Source organism: Barbus barbus (assembly GCF_936440315.1).
Source record: "Barbus barbus genome assembly, chromosome: 5".
NCBI classification, from domain to species: Eukaryota; Metazoa; Chordata; class Actinopteri; order Cypriniformes; family Cyprinidae; genus Barbus; species Barbus barbus.
Genome location: NC_136733.1, coordinates 35,316,425 through 35,337,616, shown reverse-complemented (window position 1 = coordinate 35,337,616; position 21,192 = coordinate 35,316,425). Strand labels below are relative to the sequence as shown.

Below are 21,192 nucleotides of genomic sequence, written 5' to 3'. Positions count from 1 at the left end.
CGTTCAAGGCCCAGAAACATAAGGACATCGTTAAAATACTGTAATTTTATGAAGCATTCAAGAATACTTTTTTTTGCATTGAAGACTGACAGGGAAGATAAGAAACTGTTGAATAAAGTTATTTTTGTTTTCTTTAAAAAGTAAAAAAACATGCATTTTCAGTGATTGGAACACAATCTAACAGCACTTGAACACATTAAAAACCAGGTGTAAAAGCAACCACGACGCATTATGATTGGATTGTGATCTAAAATGTTTTGTAGCTGACCACATCTGACAAAAGAATAAATGTTGATGAGTTGAGCTACAGTATATATGAAGAGTTTATTTGCAAAAACAGAAAACTCTTTTTAAATCTTCAAAAATCATGTTTTTTTATTATGTTATCATGTTTTTATTGTGTTTGTGTTAGTTAGCTGTATTTTTTAGTTATTTTTTAACAAAATCAAAATAACCCAACTGCAGTTTGATTGAGATTAAGTAGAATGCACAATAAAAAAAACATGATTTTTGAGAATTGCTAAAAATGGAGTTTTTGCAAATGAACTCTTCATATAGAGATGCATGACAGATCTGTATCATATCAGCTGTTGAATGATATGACTACCAATATTTTATCTGTATCAGTTGATATAATGGACATATATAGCTGTTATAATTACATTTACTGTAAATTACTTAAAAGTTCATCTTTAAAAATGAATACCTTTACAACATTGTTAAATGTAAACTTTTCAAATCTCAAAATTAAATATCCATTTTCGTATTGTACTTAATAATTTAAAATAAGTGATAAGGGCCTTAATAGAGCAAATGAGGCAAAGTAAACGCGCACATGTAGAGGTGCAAATTGAAAATTTAGCTAATTGAATATCACATGAAGTCATGTGACCACGTTGCATGATTCATTTTAATACTCTCCTCCCATAAATTTTTTGTCTGAAAGGGAAACTCCTATATAAATGCATATTCAATAAGGTTGGGCCAGGGGTGTGGACTCGAGTCACATGACTCGAGACTTGACTCGGACTCGAGTCCCAAAATTGATGACTTACGACTCGACTTGACATAATTAAAGAAGACTTGAGACTCGACTTAGACTTGAGCAATGACTCGAGACTTGACTTGGACTTGAGCTCTGTGACTTGGAAAGACTTTATGATCAGATCAGCGTCTAGACGGGTGCAGCGTGCTTGTGCTTGACTGGCAATAAGCCAGAGACTGCATTCAGGGAGCGCTTGATATACAGTATATGCTAGTATAAATTAATGGAGTTATAGCATAACTTACAACAAAAGAACCGAGATAAGGAAAAAAAAACAAGAAGCTATCTCCGCTCGTGAAAAGCGCTGCCCTGTCTGTTTGATCGCCGCCCAGCAGACACACGGAGCAGGCATTAAACGAGATCATCGGTGCTCGCCTCATCATCACCGTGACCGCTGCTGTTAAATGCTAAACATATTCCTCACTTCTTTTGTTTGCCCGACACCGTGGTGCACCATGAGTGACGGATCCGCATCCCGCCACGACCTTCTGCCAACTCTATGCGCTTTAATTTCCATTTTTATTGGTAAACACCTCTCCGAGACCTTTTTTTTTGTCAGATATCCACTGTTTTTGTTCAATCAGTTGCATATTTTAATTGCATGTGCATTTTATTTTATATAAACCTCCATTAAGTTTAAAGTTAATCCATAATCAAGATTTAAATATGAGTTTGCAAATATTACTTAAATCCAGGATCAAAATGATGGGTTAAAATGATAGCCTGCTTATTTTTAAAGGTTTAAAGTTTGGTGCAAAATAATTATTGGATAAACCTTGATTTAAGCTAGATTTAAAATTAATCATTGCAAAAAATGTAGCTATTATTTGAAGGGGGAAAAAAACGACAATTGGCCTAATGATAATTTAAAATATAATTTGGAGAATTGTTTCTTTCACAAAATTATTTGTGAATTGTAGTCTACTCTATATATAACTATACAATATACTCAATTTTTCTCCCTCTTCACCAGGCACTCATTTCACTTTTCTTTCTTTCGGGATAAATAATTGAATTCATGTGTTGTAAATCAGTCTGTACAGCACATAGACCCTAAATTTAGCGATCAACTATGCATATTATAAACTTAACATTTAACGTATAACATTGTCTTTGTTACTCTTAGTTCTAAAGAATGGTAGCACAGCATTTTTCAATTACTGTCTTCATAAGTTTGTCTGCATCCATATTGCAGGTTTCCTCTCATATGTAAAGTACGGTAGCAGTTCTTTAGTTCTTTCAAAGCAGTTGTTTCTGCGTTTCTGCTCGCATGTTTTTAAATCTGTTTCATTGAGGTTCCAAATAATGGCTCATTGGCTTAGATATAACACCTAGAAGCATATATTCTTCTTATGCACACATGCAAAGTATTGCGGCTGTTATTTCTATGAAATTATGTTGTCTTTGCTATTCTGTTACTAATAAAATAGTTATTTTTTTTACTGCTTGTCCTATTTTGGCACAATCCCTAAATTGAACTTGAGTAGTTTTACAAAGGGCACCCATCTCACATGAAATTAAACTATGTAAAACATATTCTACCTGACTTCCTGATACACTGTAAAAAAGAGAAAAAAGTTGAGCCTACTTAAAATTTTATGGCAACCAGTTTTTGAGTTCTCTCAACTTGTAGGAGATTCTCAACTTTTTGTTGTATAAACTTAAAACAACAAGTTGAGAAAACTCAAAAATCTGCTGAAGCTGGTTGCCATAAAATTTTAAGTTGGCTCAACTTTTTTTTTTTACAGTGTATAAATTACTATATTTGATATGGTAATTAATACTGAGACACTAATTTGGGCAAAGAGCACTAATGACTTGTTTAAGACTTGAAGCAAAAGTTGAGGACTTGCAACTCGACTTGGACTTGCCTATTTTGACTTAGGACTTGTCTTGACTCGGGAATTGAATGCAAAGACTCGAGACTTACTTGTGACTTGCAAAACAATGACTTGGTCCCACCCCTGGGTTGGGCGCAAAAATAACTGTATCCAAACTTTTCAGCGTTAATTCTTCACTGCAGTTTAGTCAAATCTGACAGTTACAATTTTAACACCAAAAGACGGTTTGCTCTGGCGCAAATTGTTGGTAAATCTGGCCTGCACACTCACTTAAGCATAGGCTATTTATTAACCAACGTTTTGGCTAGTAGCTTTTTTCAAGGTATAGTTTCAATTAGGCCTATCCATAGGTCCAAAAAACGAATCAAAAAAGAGTCCACGTGGTTTAAATGTTGATTTTGATTTGAGTTGTTTTTTGTAGTCTCGATTAGGCGTTGCACTGACTAATCGACTTCAGTTCTCTGCCATGAAGCTTTTGGCTTGACGTCGACTAGTCGCTGGTCCTATAGAGGGCGCAACAGTATAAGGAATCCACATTTACGCTCCGTTTCCAAACAGTTACAAATTAATGTATTACTCTGAAATAGCTCCACAAGACATGTGTGATAACGTGATTATATTACTGGATGCTCGAAATTGAACGGGAGAATGCACATTTAAACAACTTATATATACACAGGTAAATTAATCGCCGTTCTAATCTAATGCGCTGCTGCACTGTAACGCACACACATAAATTCAATCATATATTTCTTAATAACTAAATCCCACAGCTTCACTACTAGTAGAGAGACGCTGCCAGGTAGAATTAATTCACACACGCAATCGCTCTCACTAATGTATTCATTCATATGAATGTAATCTTTACTGTGCTATCTGTATCTGATTTAGAACGAGCAGAAATCTGTGAGAAATATAACGACCTAAAGACGCAAGAATTGATCAAAATAAGCTGTTATAGGAGCAATAGACATATGGGCAGTGCTGTGTCACATGCCATAGCTGTGCACAAGGTGTTTGTTACAGCTCCAGACTTATTTGTTCATTAATGACGTCATCAGCGACTAGTCGACGTCAACTCGACTTTCATCACAAAAAAGTAGACTTTAAAAAAATCAGAAGTCATTCAACCCCTAGTCTTGATTCTATTTGAGCTGTTTTTTGTGAATGTCATAATTTGATTTAATTTAGCTAGATTGTAATTTTCACTTTTCTATTTGTACAGATTGATTTGTTGATATTTTCCATATTATTTATTTTGATATTGATTTGTTATATATTATAGTCTAATTATCAATGAGTTAATTATTGGATGGTTTGGATCTCACCACTCTCAGCTGTGTATAATTATCTTTATCTATTCTACTCTCCATGTTTGTGAAACTATACCTTGAAAAGGGCTACTAGCCGAAACGTTGGTTAATAAATAGCCTATGCTTAAGTGAGTGTGCAGTTGTTCTCCTTCAATAAGGGCCAGATTTACCAACAGTTTGCATCAAAGCAAACCGTCTTTTGGCGTTAAAATTGTATCGGTCAGGTTTTACTAAAGACCTGCAGTGAAGAATTAGCGCTGAAAAGGCGTGGATACAGTTATTTTTGCGCCCAACCTTATTGAATATAAATTTATAGGAGTTTCCATTTCAGACGCAAAATTTATGGGAGGAGTATTAAAATTAATCATGCAACGTGTTCACATGACTTCATGTGATATTCAATTACAGGTCAGAGTTCACCAACTGCAACTTCAAAATGCAGCAAAAATACTTAGCATTGCTTGCATTTCTCCCTGTGTACGAATGGAAGACAAAAAATATTATGCAACTATCCTTTAACTGCCTTTTTCATCTGTCAAAATGATTTAAAAAAAAGCTGTTTAAATAATCCCCAATGCTTTTAGAATTTGGTAAATGAGGGAACATATTGTTAACGCAGCATGTGATGCATTATGCAACTAACGTTTTCTGTTTTCCACAGGTAAGTGGAGATAAATACAATCCAGCAAAAGAACATTCCGGTATTATCCGTATATGGAACGCATGTTAATGCCAGGTGTAAAGGGGCCATATATAGAGAAGGAGACAGACGTTGTGTCCTTTGACACACAGAGGGAATTATTTATGGGAACAGAGCGTCTCAGAGCAGAGGATGGCAGTAAGCAAGAGCACCCAGCGGCGGGCAAACTATATCTATGGCCTTTTCAAGGGCCTGAGATACAATCTCGCCGCTAACTGACAAGCACCAGGTTACAGAAGCTCTGGCTCTGCGGTACAGGTACAATTACAGACTGATTTCACATGACCGCTTGGGGAGGTGTACATATCCTGTTAGCTTTGCATAACACAATCAAGATAAAAACATAACTTGGAACAGGTGGGAAAACAAATTTAAGATAAGCAACAAGAAGTTTTAGCATATCCTTTACTCTTTCCAAGGAATGGGCGGACAAGCCTTTTATGAAAGTGAAATACAGGAAAGTCATGGCCAATTAGATACAAGCACACACAGACTGCAATCGATGACACCTAGATGACTGATTATTCTCATGTGTATACTGGGGAAACACACTCAAGCATCACTGAAACAAATTCACTGGAATCTGCGTCAACAACCCTCGGGTTTCCTGGTATTCCTTATTCCATAGAGGAGCCTGGGGAAGAATCGCACTGTTATGACAGCATTAAGACTGATTAAGAACACAAGGCTGTCTCAGTTGTTTTATAATATGAAAAATATCTTTGCGAATGCATCACTAAACGTTATTTGTAGTTCACCTGCCAACTCTAGAGAGAAGCATTCTGCTAAATGTGCTATATTACATATTCATTATGTTTTTACTCAAACTTTTGGTAAATTTATTTCATTATAATTATAAATAATTTCATTATTTAATGTATGCTTGAAAAAAATCTGTCATGAAAACAAGCTTTATTACAGCCACCATCTAAATGTTTATTTTTGCATCTTTATAAAAACACACTGGAGTAGAAACACAGTTCTGTTATCAAAAAGTTGCAAAAATGTGCAACTAACATGTTTGTACAACTCCATTTTTATTTGAGTGTTGATTATTAAATAAATTGTAGTAATTCATTTAATAAATGTAAAACTTCAAAAAAAAACAAAAAAAAAATTCTTAATTTTAAATCTTAAAATGGGTCAAAATATTGGTCAATTAATTTAATAAAATACCATGCACTAGAGAAGGTATAGAACCTAATGAAATGGGATGTCATGATGCAACAAAAATAATGGTTTATTATGGGTGACATGCAGCTGTTTTTTCTGCAATGTATTTAACAGCACTGGAACTGACCAATTAGAGGCCAGAACAGGAACATTTTATATAATATGCATTTTATCATTCTAAATATGGCATTCCATTATGTAAGTTCTACACTATCAGGACGTTTAGTTGTGTAAAAATATATTGCATTTTTCAAATGGAATGACAATGACAGAAACCCACGCATAAATCCTGGTCGATGTTCAAGTCTTACTGTGCACTCATAGTGGAATTACTGGAGATGCGAGGGACATGTATGAATGCAGCATGTCATGGTCAATAGGCTGCATCACTTGAGTTCTGATGCAGTGATGATAAAAGGCCCCTGTCTTTATCTCAATACACAGAGATCTCACAAAGCCCGAGCTATAGAATTAAGTCAAGGATTACAAAGGATGCGTGATGTGGAGTCTGTAAGCAGACTAATTCACCTCACAAATGCACAGTAATCTGGGCTTTCATTGAAAGATGACAACGGAAGGAATAAAAGACGTACGCTTCAGTACGTGCACACTCTCACACACCTGTTTATACAAAATACCACAGTGCTGATTGCAAGCATTGTTCTAGTTCACTGCTGTTTAGAACAAAATCTCGCTAGAAATTAATGTGCAGTGCTCAAATCTAAACAGCAAAATCAAACAAAACAAATGGCATATCAAGGGCATCCTGAACATTAAAATTTGATTAAGCCAAACAGATGTCCTGTTGCATTATGCAGGGTCTGAATTCACTTTCATATGGCTCTACATATTGAACATTGAGACTAAATAATGAAATAAGACTTCATAAGAATTGTAACACTTTAAAATACAGTTTGTTAACATTAGTAATTTTTTTATTTGATTTATTATGGTAAGAATTTCCAATAAAGGTACTATTGTTTAACATTAGTTTATTATTACATGTCACATAATTTACTAATCTTTGTTATTGTTAGTTATTAAAAATACAACTATGATTGTTAGTCCGTTAGCTCAGGTTCACCGAATAATATTACTTTCCAAATAACTAGTAAATGGTAAATTTAACATTAACTAAGATTAATAAATGCTTTTTAATTGTTAGTTCATAATGAAGTTGAATAATGTTAACAAATGAACCCTTATTGTAAAGTATTACAGCGATTATTAATTTAGGTCATTGTTAATTTAGAAATATACTGTTGTTAGTTTGTGTTCATTCATTATGCATTTTCAAATGTTCATTTATACAAATTGAAACTATTAGTATAGCAAAATAAATGCTAACCTCACCGAGTTTTACCAAGATCATTTCAATGTTTCTATAGGTTTGTGATAATGTCTCAAACTGTCCTAACTACACTTACTTTCAAGGATTTTTTCTCGGTCTCTTCAAATTTCTTGCCTCCCGAGATTGACGTGACACCCCGCAATACACTCCAGTTCTCTGTGCTCCTCTCCCGCTCTCAGGAATATCTGACAGGAGCACGACAGAGGTCCTCATCAACTCTGTTTTTGTGCCCCCCCCCCTCCCCTCCCTCCTTCTCTCGTCTCTCTGATTGTCTCTCAAGTCTCTGACAGTAGTAAACACTGTGGCTTCCCTCACTCACACTACACAAGAGGAACTAGAGGTGAGATGTGTGCGTGTACGTGTTGCACAGAGGAGGAGGAGGAGAGCTATACTACAGCACAGTATTCTCCAGTGCCTTTTATTGCTGAATCAGAGTTAACCCAAAGCAGAGGTGACATTGCTGCAATTTCCCCTTTGGCAATGAGACAAGTCTGCACACACAAAGAGGAAGAAACATTGCTGTAAAAACTGTTTAAATGTTGTGTTCCTCTATAGTCAACATGAAATGTTGTAGAAATGGACATACCTTGCATGATTTACCAGTTCTCGTTTCAAAGTAGCAGAAGTAGCAATGGATCTTTTCTTTAGTATCCGAGTATTAACGATTATTGATAATGAAAACATGTATGGCAAGGACTGGTGAGTGTGACTGATTGGAAGGAGGCAGTCGAAATGAAGAAAGCGGCTGGGTTAAGTAGACGAACTGATTGGAGAATTCTGGCATACATCACCAGAAGATTAAATTATACCATTGTGATTAAAAAATAAATAAATGAACACGTCTGGATGAATCACTCACAGTAAGATCAGTACCATTAATTTATAACAATTTCCATTTCATGCTGACTTTAAAGATGTCACTTATTATCAAAATCTTACAAATAATTTTACATTGACATCACTGGATAATGTAAATCAATAACAGTGATTTAAGCATTGTTTTAAAAGACCCACATTCAGCTCCGGCTACAATATAGTACATAATGCCCACTTTTTGCAATCCTCTTCATTACTGAATAATGGATCAAATCAAGTCACGCCCTACATTTTGTCCTTGTCAAACATCCTGTTTCAGATGGAAATGCGTTTTATCTACCATGTAGAATCTGCATTACAGTGAATATACACTTAGTAATGAAAGCATATTGATTAATGTCTTTTTTAAATTACAAATCAAATAATACAAGAGAATCTAAAATGCTAAAATTACACATTTCCTTTTTTTCTCATTGAGTTAACTGGTTAAGAAAAGCTCTTAATTTGGACGAGATATCACAATAAATGAACAATGTCAAATTATGGAAGTAAAATGGCTTGCAAGTGCAGTTTTACATCATTGTGATAATGTAACGGTGAGATGGGAATCAAATTAACATTTATAAAAACCAATTATAAACCATTTAAAACTTGTAAAGCTTTTCCTACCAAATAAGCCTAAGTAGAACTGTCTGACTTGTAAAACAAAATGAAGTACAAAACAAATCTGCCATTTTTGATCTCATTTATAATAAGATGGTGTCAAATTAATATTTATATAGCCATCTGAAAGACTCCTCTCTTGTAACATATTGATAAAGAGACTGTCTAGCACAACTGTCTAGCTCAGCCCCTCTGTCTGTGGTCAGCATATATTCAGCAACATAATGACTCTCGCTTGCATTTTAATAAAGGCTGATTGCACGTTATCAGTTTAACACACTCACACAGAGACACAGGAAGCTCGCTGCATCTTCTCTCACACTCACCAGGAGCGACTGAGCACTGCTGAAGTGCCGCCAATAGATGTATAACCTCTGAATTATTCTCTCACATCCAGCTCTCAGCAGCCCCTGCGACTGTGCTGGCTACGGAGCACTAAAAATGATAAATACTGCGCCTAGTAGCTTACATTTGGAGAACAGCCATCTAATTGGCAATTAAAGCAGATAAGAAATGACTGTTGTAGTCCACGCTCTGTATAGGCACAAAGATATTCAGTAAGAGCTGTAAAACAGCTGTATTTAACCGCATTGTTCTGTTCCTCTGCAGGACTGTTTCATGGCATTCCCGTCCAGTTGGTGATACTGAGAAATCCTTCAAGCACAGTAGAATCAATACAGTCAATGAGGATTAGATTTACAGAGGCAGAAGGGATAGCAATCTGGTGTGTGTTACAGAACCAATCCAACAATATTTTATTTGATTTACAACCCCAAATAACATGCTGCTGAGAGATTCGGACAAAACTCTATTATCTTCTATTCCCTAAAGTCTCTATTGAAATCAGTAACATTATAAACCCCTTACCAGTGACACAAGAATAGACATACTTGTGGTTTTTACATTACATATGATAACATGCAATGAGTTTTCTGTGATTTATTTTTAAATCAGACAAATTATGAATTAGGATTATAAATGGTGGGAACTGACAAAAACTGTGAAAACTAACAAATACCAGTTTGTGAAACTAGCCATCATCTGCTATTCCTGCTGGGAAACCAGCCTAAACTGGCTGACTGGTCTTAGCTTGTCTTCAAGCCTGTTCAGTGCTGGTTTAAGATGGGTTTTGAACACTTCTTTAGCTGGTCAGGCTAAGAGACCAGCTGAACACCAGAAAAACCAGCTTGACCAGTTTAAGACCACAACAGGCTAGTTTTGGCTTTTGTCTCAGCAGGGATGTGAAAGATATTCAAAAAGTATGGTCTACTAGTTAATCTATAAACATGGTCTACTAGTTAAACCCATTTTAGACCAGCTGCTACATAGGCTATCTGCCAGTTTAGGCTAGATTTTCCAGCAGTTTAGTGAGAGAGAGAACATTCAGACTGCATTATTGTAATAAAATCAGCAAACTAACTTCTCGTCTTGTTTTATTCAGCTGCTAAAGTGCAAAAACCTTTAATCAATCAAAAAAATTAAAAATCCTCTTCATCTTCCCTATGGAAATCAATGAGTAACTATGGTACCAGGGATTGGTTTCCCCCCAATAATAAACGCCAAATGTTGCAAGGTGTTGTATAACTTTTAGCTTTTTTCGTTTTCTTGGTAAATTTTTGTCATTATTTATAAACAGGCTAATTTAGGGTAAACAATTAACAACCTAGTTGACTTGCCATCACAAAAGTAGCCTATATATTTAAACTATATTCAAATAATCTATCATTCAAATAATTTGTTTATTGACGTCATCACAGCGTACAGTAACACAGTGTTAAAAGAAATTACAGCAAAGACATAACTGCAGTGGATAACGGTGCATATGTTAATTTATTGTGTTTCGGTTCAGTCCAGCAAACACAAATCTTTGTTCCTGACTACACTCCTGTTATAGCACAGTGTAATCAGCTCTCAGAGCAAGAAACCCTTCTGCTGTCCTCACTAAAGTAACCAGCTGCATTGTTCAAACAGCTCCTTATTGCCAAGTGCCTCGCTCGACCACGGCTGCTGTAAATGACCGAAACAAAACACCGTCGCTGATATGATAACTGTACTCACCTATCAACTTGGTCGGGTGTCTTTTGTTCAACAATCTGCCGATCACAGCTCCCGGGATTTGAAGTTGCTTTCGATTTAGCTGAAGCCGATGGCACCCGAATCAGTCTGAGTCCTGATGTTATAGAAAAGTTTCACTTCCAAAACCGAGCTGTCAAAGATCCTCTCGTGTTTCTAGGCTTCAGGAGCGTGTAGTGAGTGACAGCTGGCTTCATTAATGTCACTGCTGTGTGTCGCTCACGGGTCTATCCGAGCAAGCCTCTTATTAGGTTGAATGATGCTCGGGCTGTATTTAGCGAAGGAATCTCCGCATCATTTCGGTCTCTTGTGAGTCAGTTTGATGGAATATATCTGCCCCATCCCTCTCTCTCTCCCTCTCTTCCGCACTGCTGACAGATCCCCGAGCGAGCGAGCGAGCTTCAAACACTACAGCCCGTCACATGCTCACTGTCTTCATTTTCCGGTTGCTAGCAGCGCTACAGATCCATCAAGTGAATTACTCGAAATTAAATTGCGTTTCTTATCATGTGTAACATTGCAACGCCGACAGTAAGCTTGCATGAAGTTCACGATCCATCAAACATTTCCCTTTCTTTTACTACGGAGGGGTCCTAAAGTCCGCCGGGTTCATGGCACACTAGTCTCAGCTTCAGACGCCACGCCCACAGTCCGCCTCCTGCCTGTTCTCTAATGTCTTATTCGATGGAAATTAGCGAATTACATTTACTCGTGTTACTGTAATTGAGTAGCTTTTTTGTGTACTTCTACTTTTTAAAGTAATTTTTAAAATCTGTAATTTTACTTAAGTATATATCGTTTGAAGTATTGTACTTTTAAAACACATTACTGAGTAAAACAAATAATAAAAAAATCGCTCCCTGGAAACTACTGCAGTAAATAATGGGCAGGAGAACAAACTGGTGCTAAAATCACAATAAAGATGCAGACGGACAAGACGTTAAAGCTTTGCCTGTTTAGCAAAAGGTTTTGCACAAATTAGCCAAAAAGACAGTGGTGCAGGGTGTGCGATATATATCGTCTGCGACAATATCGTAATTATTGTTTTAACAACGTGCGATTTGACCAGTGTTGGGGGTAACGTATTACAAGTAACACAAGTTACGTAATAATATTACTTTTTTCAAGTAACTAGTAAAGTAATGCATTACTTTTTTTAATTTTAATTTGCGCTGCTGTTACTGTAGTTCTAGACTAAATGTGAATGTGCATTAATTCATCCCACTCGCAAAAAAACTGATTTAGTATTATATTTAGTAGTATATTTAGTATTCATCAAAATGAATTAAAACAGTGAAATGCAAACTCAGAATATGACGCAAACCTGCAATAATTAAATATGTTAAACAACACAGATGTATCTAATCCCATTTTATTAACCAATGTCTTTGCTGACCTTTGATGATCCAGTTCAACCATAAGCAAAAATGACTTTAGATAAACTAACAAGTGTGCTTCATTGTTTTTTTATTGCTGAAGAGTGTTAAACCTTATCCTGAGTTCTACTTTACAGACGTTAATTTACTTTTCCTTCAGCCTGAGGTTTATTCATTACACTTTTTGTTGTGAAAGAGCTATTACATTTGCTATAAATAGAACTTTTTGTATTAAAAACAATCAAGCCCTGCTCATATTTAAAAAGTAACGTAACGCATTACTTTCCATAAAAAGTAGCTAAGTTACGTAATTAGTTACTTTTTTAGGGAGTAACGCAATATTGTAATGCATTACTTTTAAAAGTTACTTTCCCCAACACTGGATTTGACATTATCAGTATTAAAAAACCAAACAAAACTCTCCTACAGAGTGCCGTGAAGTCTATTAGACTAGTGCGCATTTAGAGTGCGTTCTTTCACTGCGTGATTCAGTCTCTTAAAATGCATTTAGAAGGATCACAAAATTGAAGATATAGGGGCAGAAAATGTATATATTCATATCATTTCATATAGTAAATCAATATCACACAAGAGTGACGTCCAAAAATCAGCATGATTACATATAGATTTTTTACAACAGTTAGGCTAAATAAACAAGAAGTTAATTATATTAACCATATTGCCTGTTTTGATAAAAAAATAATTCCAAACACAGCCATCATAGCACAGTTTTGCATCTCTGGGCAATGACGGTGTTTCGTTTCTGAATGAATCAACTGTTTAAACGATTTGGTTCGATCGCAATGACTCCCTTATTAACAGTGACTTGCTGACACCTACTGGCGGTTTCAATTTCACATTTAAAGTATCTTTACTTTATCTTTATATATATATATATATATATATATATTTTATAATTTCAAATGAGTATTCAACCTTTTATGTCTTGTTTATAAAAACATTATTTCTGCATTTGTAACTGCAGGTTAAATGCATTCATGTCCTGCATTAAACAGTGTGTAAATACATCTAAATGCCACTTTAGATGAAGCTTCTGTGTTTCCTCTGCATTGCAAAGAGGAATTTTCTTGATTCTGATTTAATTTGCCTGGTAACAGCCCAAATGTCTTATTATTCTAAGCGATTCCTTTAATTAAAAACAACTAGTTTGAGATTTATAGGCCTAACCCAGGGGTGTCAAACTCAGTTCCTGGAGGGCCGCAGCCCTGCAGAGTTTAGTCCAACCCTGCTCCAACACACATACCAGTTTTAAAATAAGGCCTGAATGATTAGATTAGCTGGATCAGATGTGTTTAATTAGGGTTATATTTAAACTGTGGCCCTCTAGGAACTGAGTCTGACACCCTTGGCTTATTCCATTTTTGCATCCCTCCCACTGTTAAAATGTATCTAAGTAATTTTTACTCTGAGTAAATTTTAAATGAGCTGCTTTTTACTTTTACTTGAGCAGATCTTTTGACGGGGACTTTTACTTGAGTAGAATATTTTCGCACTCTTTCCACCTCTGGTCTTATTCATACTGCAAACAAAACTAAAACACTTTCTGATCAAATCTGATTGGCTAGCTTTACACAGTGTCCAGGAAACACAGGTGTTTGTGCGTGTGTTGTGTTTTTATCAGCCTGGAAACTTGGTTGATACACTGAACACTTTTAAAGGAATTCAGAGAGATCCCACCCTCCCTGCAAATCACTCTCCAAAGCCACACCTCCTCCAAAACACATGAGAGCACAGGCAGACCAGAGGTTATCCAGCAACACAATGAGAGAAGGCTGAATGAACAAAGCATTTATTACACTATTTATTAATCTTGGTTAATAAAATAAAGTTGTATTCATGTTGTGTATTCATGTTAGCTCACAGTGCATTAACTAATGTTAACAAACACAACTTGTGATTTTAATAATGCATTAGTGAAATTAACATTAAGATTAATAAATGCTGTAGAAGTATTGTTCATTCTTAGTTCATGTTTACTAATGTTGTTAACTAATGTTAACTAATGCACCTTATTGTAAAGTGTTACCATGGACAGCTAAAATAAAGTGGATGACACTAGAAGCCTTTTTTTTGTGCACGTTCATACATACACAAAAATTGATATTGCAAAAATAGTAAGAGTATGGCATTCTGAGCATAATCCCACACCCTCATAAGATTATAAGATTATATAAGAGAAAACCTGATGTAAAGCCATTATGCTTTTAATATACAGTTAATTAGACCTGCTGAAAGGCAAGGTAGCTGAACAAACAGCCTTATGCCTGAGTGCCTATAAATTTGAGAGGCAATAGCATCATGCCCTATGGGTAATGACAAGTGAGTTCATTTATTCAAAAGGTCAAGCCCATCTGTTCCTTTTACTTTTACCTATTACAGACTAATCTGAGTCTACAAGATGCTCTGATGTAAGTAATGGGTGGTGAAGTAAGTTAGCGTGCATGTGCCAGTGGGAATAGAGGTTGTGTTGTATCTAGGTACCCATAATGCTGAGCAAAGAGCTTCAAAGGAAAATTCTTGTCTTGGGGGAACGTTTGGAGATTGCAGCACTTGTCATGGTGCTCAAGGTGCAAAGAGGACAGAGAGGTAATCAATGATGTGCCACTGCCTAATGATGATTACACGCACATCCAAAGAAAAACACATTCACTATCACACACAAGACACATGGCCTACACATCCACAAGGACTCATTATGTACTGTGCAATTTTCTTTTTTCCTACCTTTTCTCTCTCACCTTTTACCATCAATAAGTGTATCCTTGCGAGTTCCATTCAGTCTTTTCACAATAATACTCTGAATGTCTACTGTTGAGTTTGCTATGACTCATACCAATCATTTAAACCAATGCTTTTAATATGCTTGCCCTGCCGTCAAATCAAGAAGAAAGAAAGGAGAAGCAAGAGATATAGACAAAGAAGCAGTGGGGAAAAGATTGGGGGAGAGAGGGAAAGAGGGATCGGGTATCAGAGTGATTTATCAAGCTGAAGGAAGAAGAAATCAAAAGCCGATCCATAAGCCTCGAGCACAACTGCGACAAACAGAACATATTTGAGCATTGAGAGAGAAGAGAAGAAAAGGCAATATGGTGGGATTATTGCATCGTTTCTCAGGGTAGTCTCACTAGCATAAACTAAAAGAGTCATTTGTTTGTGTATGAATTCTTTTGCCATTGTAAACGTGGATAAACTGTTTGAAGTCTAAAAAGTGGTCTACAGACAATAATGCAGTTATAATGCTAAACGTCTAAAGATACTCCTAAAGGCACTGCTTAGTCAAAGACGAGATGACACAGATAATGTCAATATGGCACATAATTATAGGCTCATTATTAACGGAAGAAAACAGATTATACCGCTGAATTGCTCACACCTCCACTGAGTGAGCAAGCAAAATGATGGAATTAGTCCAATATATAATTCAGTGGATCCAGATACACAGTATACAGTATATTACATCTCAAGAAGAAATAGGGTCAGAGATGAAATATGATTTTGGGAAAAAGTATGTGCAGTTATTAATATTGAATAAGGCGTTTAGATGCATGCTTATTAAGGGATCACAGCTAGTGTGGGAAAAAAAAGAATAAAGCAAGTATGGGAAAACACAGGCGTATTATATAATATGGCTCTGGCATACTGAGATACAACAAAACAAAAAAATGTGAAGAGAGATGAATTTGAATACATATTAGAGAAGGCCAAGAGAGATGACGGATAAATTAGGCCTCAATAACAAATAATTCTAATATTAAGCACTAAATTACCATCTATATAAGATCACATTTGTTCTTTGAATTTTCCAAAATACACATGAAGAGATTACAGCAATATTAAAGGGATAGTTTTTGGGTGAACCATTCCCTTAACAGCATAATTTGTTAGCCAGCAAAGCCATATATAATTGGATTTGTTTGTTTTGCATCATCTTCACAATTTATTATGATATACTGTTCAAAAGTTTGGATTGATATCTGATGAAACTGAATACGTTTTTTTTTTTTTATGAATGAACTGTCTTATGCTCACCATTGCTGCATTATTTATTCAAAAATCAGTAAAACAGTCATATTGGGAAGTATTATTACAGTTTAAAATAACTCTTCTATTTTAATATATTTTGTAAAAAAATAATAATTTTAATTTAAACTGATTCATTTTTAGTAGCCAACAGTCCAGATTTCAGTGTCACATGATCCTTCAGAAATCATTATGCTGATTTGTTGCTCAAGAAACATTGCTTATTATTATTATCAATGTTAAAAACATTTGTGCTGCTTAATATTTTTGTGGAAAGCTTGATACTTTTTCACAGCATTTATTTGAAATAAATAGAAATCATTTGTAATAAAGTCTTTAATCAATGCATCTTTGCTGAATAAAAGTGTTAAAGTCTTACTGACCTCAAACATTTGAACAGTAGTTTATTTTGTATTTATAACCTATCATTTGTTTTGCATGTTTACATGATCTAATAAACTCCAATATTGCTCAAGAGAGCTAGGTCATCATTTGTATGGCAGTGATTGGGTCTGGTGAGAATAATTAGCCAGGTTTAAAGTCTCTGTGGTGTCAGAGTGTGAAGCTTGGCTCAGCTCTATTAGTCAACTACGGGGCCCTTATTGGCCCCAAGGATGGCCTGTGATTTTGCTGTTGTCACCTGTGGTCTGATCCTGACACCTGCCTAGTGCCCAACAAGCCCTATTCAAATACATATCTAATGCATGATATAATGACCTAAAATGTATTGGAGTTTACAAAACACTTTACTAATTAAGCAATAAAACTTAATTAAAGAAGCAACTTTATAGTAGCTTTAAAGTTATTTTAATTCTATGAATGCGGAGTTTATTGCTGAAAATGTTCTCATTTAAGTTTCATCAATTTGAAATGTATTTGCTTCCTATTTCAGGAATAAAGCATGTATTTTACTTAATGTTAGACGACAAATAGTTGCATTTTTGCTTATTCTTGATTATTGTGACCTAATATACAGGAATACATTATATTATTGTCAACATATGTTGTCAAGTTCATTATAAACTGATAAATTACAAACAAATTGAATTCTAAAGTCTGTTGCAGCCTATTTTAATACCGTCTGGTCTCTCATGTTGGGAACAAGCTGATTAAATAATGGTTTATTAAAACCACACACCATTTAAACAAAAGCAGACAGACATCCTGAGTTATATCCTCATAAATAAATACAAGACAGAGATGGTATTAACGCTATACCCTTCAAAGGTTTGGGTAGGCTACATAAGACTGTTTTTAAAGAAATTAGTCATTATATTCAGCAAGGACGTATTAAGCAAATATGACAGTAAAATATTTATAATGCTAAATAGGGTTCAAATGAAGGCTGTCATTCATTTTGAATATGAAGTAGCACAACATTTTTCAACACAAATTCACCTCATAGGTATGTTTGCACATAGATGAATTTATTTTAGTGACAGTAGCTCCAACAGGACACAGATATGAAAAAATAATGTACAAATATACAAAATTGACATGTGCTGCATATTATCCATTTTGTATATTTGCACATTATTTTTGTGCTAACTACACCACTGTCGAGAATCCTTTTAGAAACAGCTCAACCACAAGTTATTTAATTGAGATTATTTAACATCATTGAGAATCCCACTGCGTGTCTTTGCAAATGAAGTAAAGACAGGTGCGTATGTGAAGCGTTATATATATATATCTGCTATTACAGTGACACCTGGTGGTAACTAGTGAGCATTGCACTTACAATTCCTAAAAAGTACGCAAAAATAAAGCAGCAACCACACCATGGAAATAAATTAGAAGATAAATAATCTTTATTTGACATGTCTTTTTCATATATATAAAATTATGTATCCACAATTAATATTACCAAGGCGTTTACAGAGAATTCTTTCTCAGTAGTGGGTGCAAAGCTCCAGCCGGTTTGTGCGCAGGCAGAAAGACAGCTGTCCAGCACGGTTCATCTCAGGACCACACTGCGCTCGAGAACTAATGGAGGGAAACGTCACTACAATCTTTTGTTTGCTTTCCTGATTGTCAACCTTTCGAGAGCGTTCCTAGCAAACAATCAAGTAGTTTCAGAATGAAAACATTCAGTATTGTTTGATGAAATGTGGAAGAAGCACCAACAAAAGACGTTCAAGAATGTGAAAGCAAATCTCGTTTTTTAACATATGTATTGAAATAGATTTACAAAGTGAACGTCCAACTTTCTGCATAACACACAGACATTTCACATCTCTGGAGGCACAGTACCCACACCAAACCCTTCAAGAGAACGACTTCATAAACCAGTATCGACTACTGGACGACCCTCTGTGTGAACCACAAGATGTTCCTTTTCCAGAACAATCCATCATCAAACAAGAAAAACTACAAATCCTTTAGACATTCAATGAAAAATGAAATGATCATTAGCACAACTCTTATCTTTATTTTACAACTCCTAAACTAAAAGACACAAAAACCCTGCAACCTTTAAAAACAAACTGTAACAATGAATAAACAACCTCCACTATTCTACAAAATATTCTCCATCCTTAGGTACTTGAGCGCAGAAAGAAAAGAAAAAAAAGTTTTGCACTGTTCTCTTCCGGGTGGTGATGTTTCATTTAATGTGTCATTATTTAAAAAAAAATTAAATATACTGTATAGGTTATTAATTACAGTAACAAGGTTCCATGCAATCAGGTATTTAGTTTTTTTTTTTTTTTTTCCTGTACAGAGTTCAAGAGATCAGTAGTTATTAGCAAGGCTGTACAAAGCCTACACTTTCTATTGGTGCAGATGCTAGTGTGATGAATATGAGCGGCCTTGCTGCCTCGTGTCAGTACGCTGACCCTAAAGTTACATGGTAATACGTTGCCATCGGTATTGCTAAAAGCGTGAGAGCACATGGGACACAGCGCTTGCCTTTTAAATAGCATTTACACCACTCACATTTGTTACTGGCAAAACAGATGATTCTATGCTGTGACAAAATGATGCTCACACCATTATCACAGCTAACAAGCGGACACAGACTCTTCACACTGTGGTTTTACCACGGCAAGCATAATGACACCAGGCACAGGCGTAGTTGGTTTGCAGATTTGTCTGATAAAAGCACACCAGCATTTCCCAACAGATCGATGAAGGCATATGATACCCTTAACAGCAAAACTGACAAACTAAACCACCTGGGTTCTTTCAGTCGGATACATTATTATTACTTTATTAAAAAAAAAAAAATGCAGTTCATCAAAATTGCAAGAAAAGCACTAGCGGTAGAGAGTCCTCCCTCTGCGGACATGATGTACTGCAAGCAGGTAAGCCCCACTGCGTTAAGGATGATTGTGTGTTCATGATGACGATATCAACTAAACTGAAATGAATATGAAAAAGAAAAACTAGCAAATTTAAAAGCCATTTGGCAGCATATGGTATTAAAGACGGATGAAAAGTGCAGTTTAGGACTGCAGAGTCTCTCACTCTGGTTAAATTTCAAAGGATAAGCGAGGAAGCGAGTGAAAGTACATTCAAGTCGGACCCCTTTACTCCATATTGAGGATGCATGTGTTTGCGTGGAGGAGTGAGTCAGAATGTTAAACATCAAAGCAGTCCCAACAAGCAATGCAGCAGATCTGGACTGCCCTTTACCTCGATGAACAAATCCCCTTCTTTCCTCCTCCTCTCTCATCATATTCAAAACCTGCCGTAGATATTAATACTAACCACGTTCGGATCAATTTACTTGCAGCACATAGTTACTAGTGTTCAAATGGAGTTCACTCTAGAGAATAAAAGGTGGAGAAGAGAAGAAGTCTGGGATAGATCAGTTTGTTGATCCTGTGTAAATGTTTTGGATGGTTTTGAAATGTTTTGCAGGTAAAATATATATTTGGGCCTATTATTTCGCATATACTTGAATCCAGAATGGAGTATGTTCCAACATTCTCAGGTTTAAGTGGCGCCTATTTTAGACTTAAAAATAGATTTTTTTTTAATTCAAGTGCAATTTAAATATAACTGCTACCAAGCCTTGTGTAAACAGTTATCTAAATGGCTAAGAGAACAAACTCTTAGCGCTGAAGGTGGCCACCCCATCTGTAAAGAGAGGAACGAGAGAGAAACTGGAGTTGACCACTTAAGAAACTGGCCATTGTGTCCAAACATGAACATTTACACATTAAAAGATGCCCTTGGTGCCATCTCTATCCTCTCTTTTTCAATTGTGTAAAGTGAAATATTTTGTTTGTGAAGAATTATAATTCATCACCCCCCCCCCCCCCACCCCATTGTGAATTTAACCCGTAATACCCAAATGTTTAACGTCAAACCCTCTTCTGCTCCCTCAAGTGCACCAGAAACTGCCCTACTATGTACAGCAAGGATTTTAAAGCTAAAAAGCTAGATAAAAGAAAACAAATGGTCACACAACTGCTTGACATGATTGAATTAGGCCCATGCACATGCCAACACACACGCACACACCTAATCTCTCACTCTCACACAAACACACACACAGTAACATAAACCACAAGCCCTGCTTGTTTTAGTGGTGGCTGGACATGCAGCAAAGACATGGGAGGAGTGATGATGAACGTGTGTGAATGTGTGCGCATTGGGGCGCAGTCTTAAGAGCTCAGAGAAAAAAGGCAGGGGTGGGCGTGTGTGTGTGTTCATGTGTCTCTGGAGGAAGTTGTCCTAGAATTTCAGCTGCCGACTCTTCCTGTACCTTTCCTCCTCTTCACCTGTAGATCCGAAAAAGAGAAAGAGGGAGAGAGCAGTTATATAGTGCCTCCAGGAAATGAAGACCAAAAC

The 21,192-nt window shown here is 35.9% G+C and overlaps 3 protein-coding genes across 6 annotated transcripts in view; all 3 read right to left on the bottom strand.

The window, feature by feature from the left end:
• The window catches only part of camkk1a (calcium/calmodulin-dependent protein kinase kinase 1, alpha a), an 83,501-nt gene extending 71,931 nt beyond the window's left edge, over positions 1 to 11,570 (bottom strand). For 2 of the 3 annotated variants that reach the window (XM_079416950.1, XM_079416951.1), the window contains exon 1: positions 10,961 to 11,570. The gene's annotated coding sequence lies outside the window, so the exon portion shown is untranslated. The remainder of the gene's footprint in view (positions 1 to 10,960) is intronic. The other variant, XM_079416949.1, reaches the window with a different exon arrangement.
• LOC306869969 (CCN family member 1-like) overlaps positions 1 to 21,192 on the bottom strand; it is a 1,026,947-nt gene that overhangs the window by 968,159 nt on the left and 37,596 nt on the right. The gene's annotated exons all lie outside the window — the stretch shown is intronic.
• The window catches only part of LOC306869966 (sarcoplasmic/endoplasmic reticulum calcium ATPase 1-like), a 69,350-nt gene continuing 66,340 nt past the window's right edge, over positions 18,183 to 21,192 (bottom strand). For both annotated transcript variants that reach the window (XM_079416947.1, XM_079416946.1), the window contains one exon: positions 18,183 to 21,122. Coding sequence is in view for 1 of the 2 variants with exons in the window: in XM_079416946.1 (XP_079273072.1) it covers positions 21,076 to 21,122 (47 nt within the window). In the remaining variant the exon portion in view is untranslated. The remainder of the gene's footprint in view (positions 21,123 to 21,192) is intronic.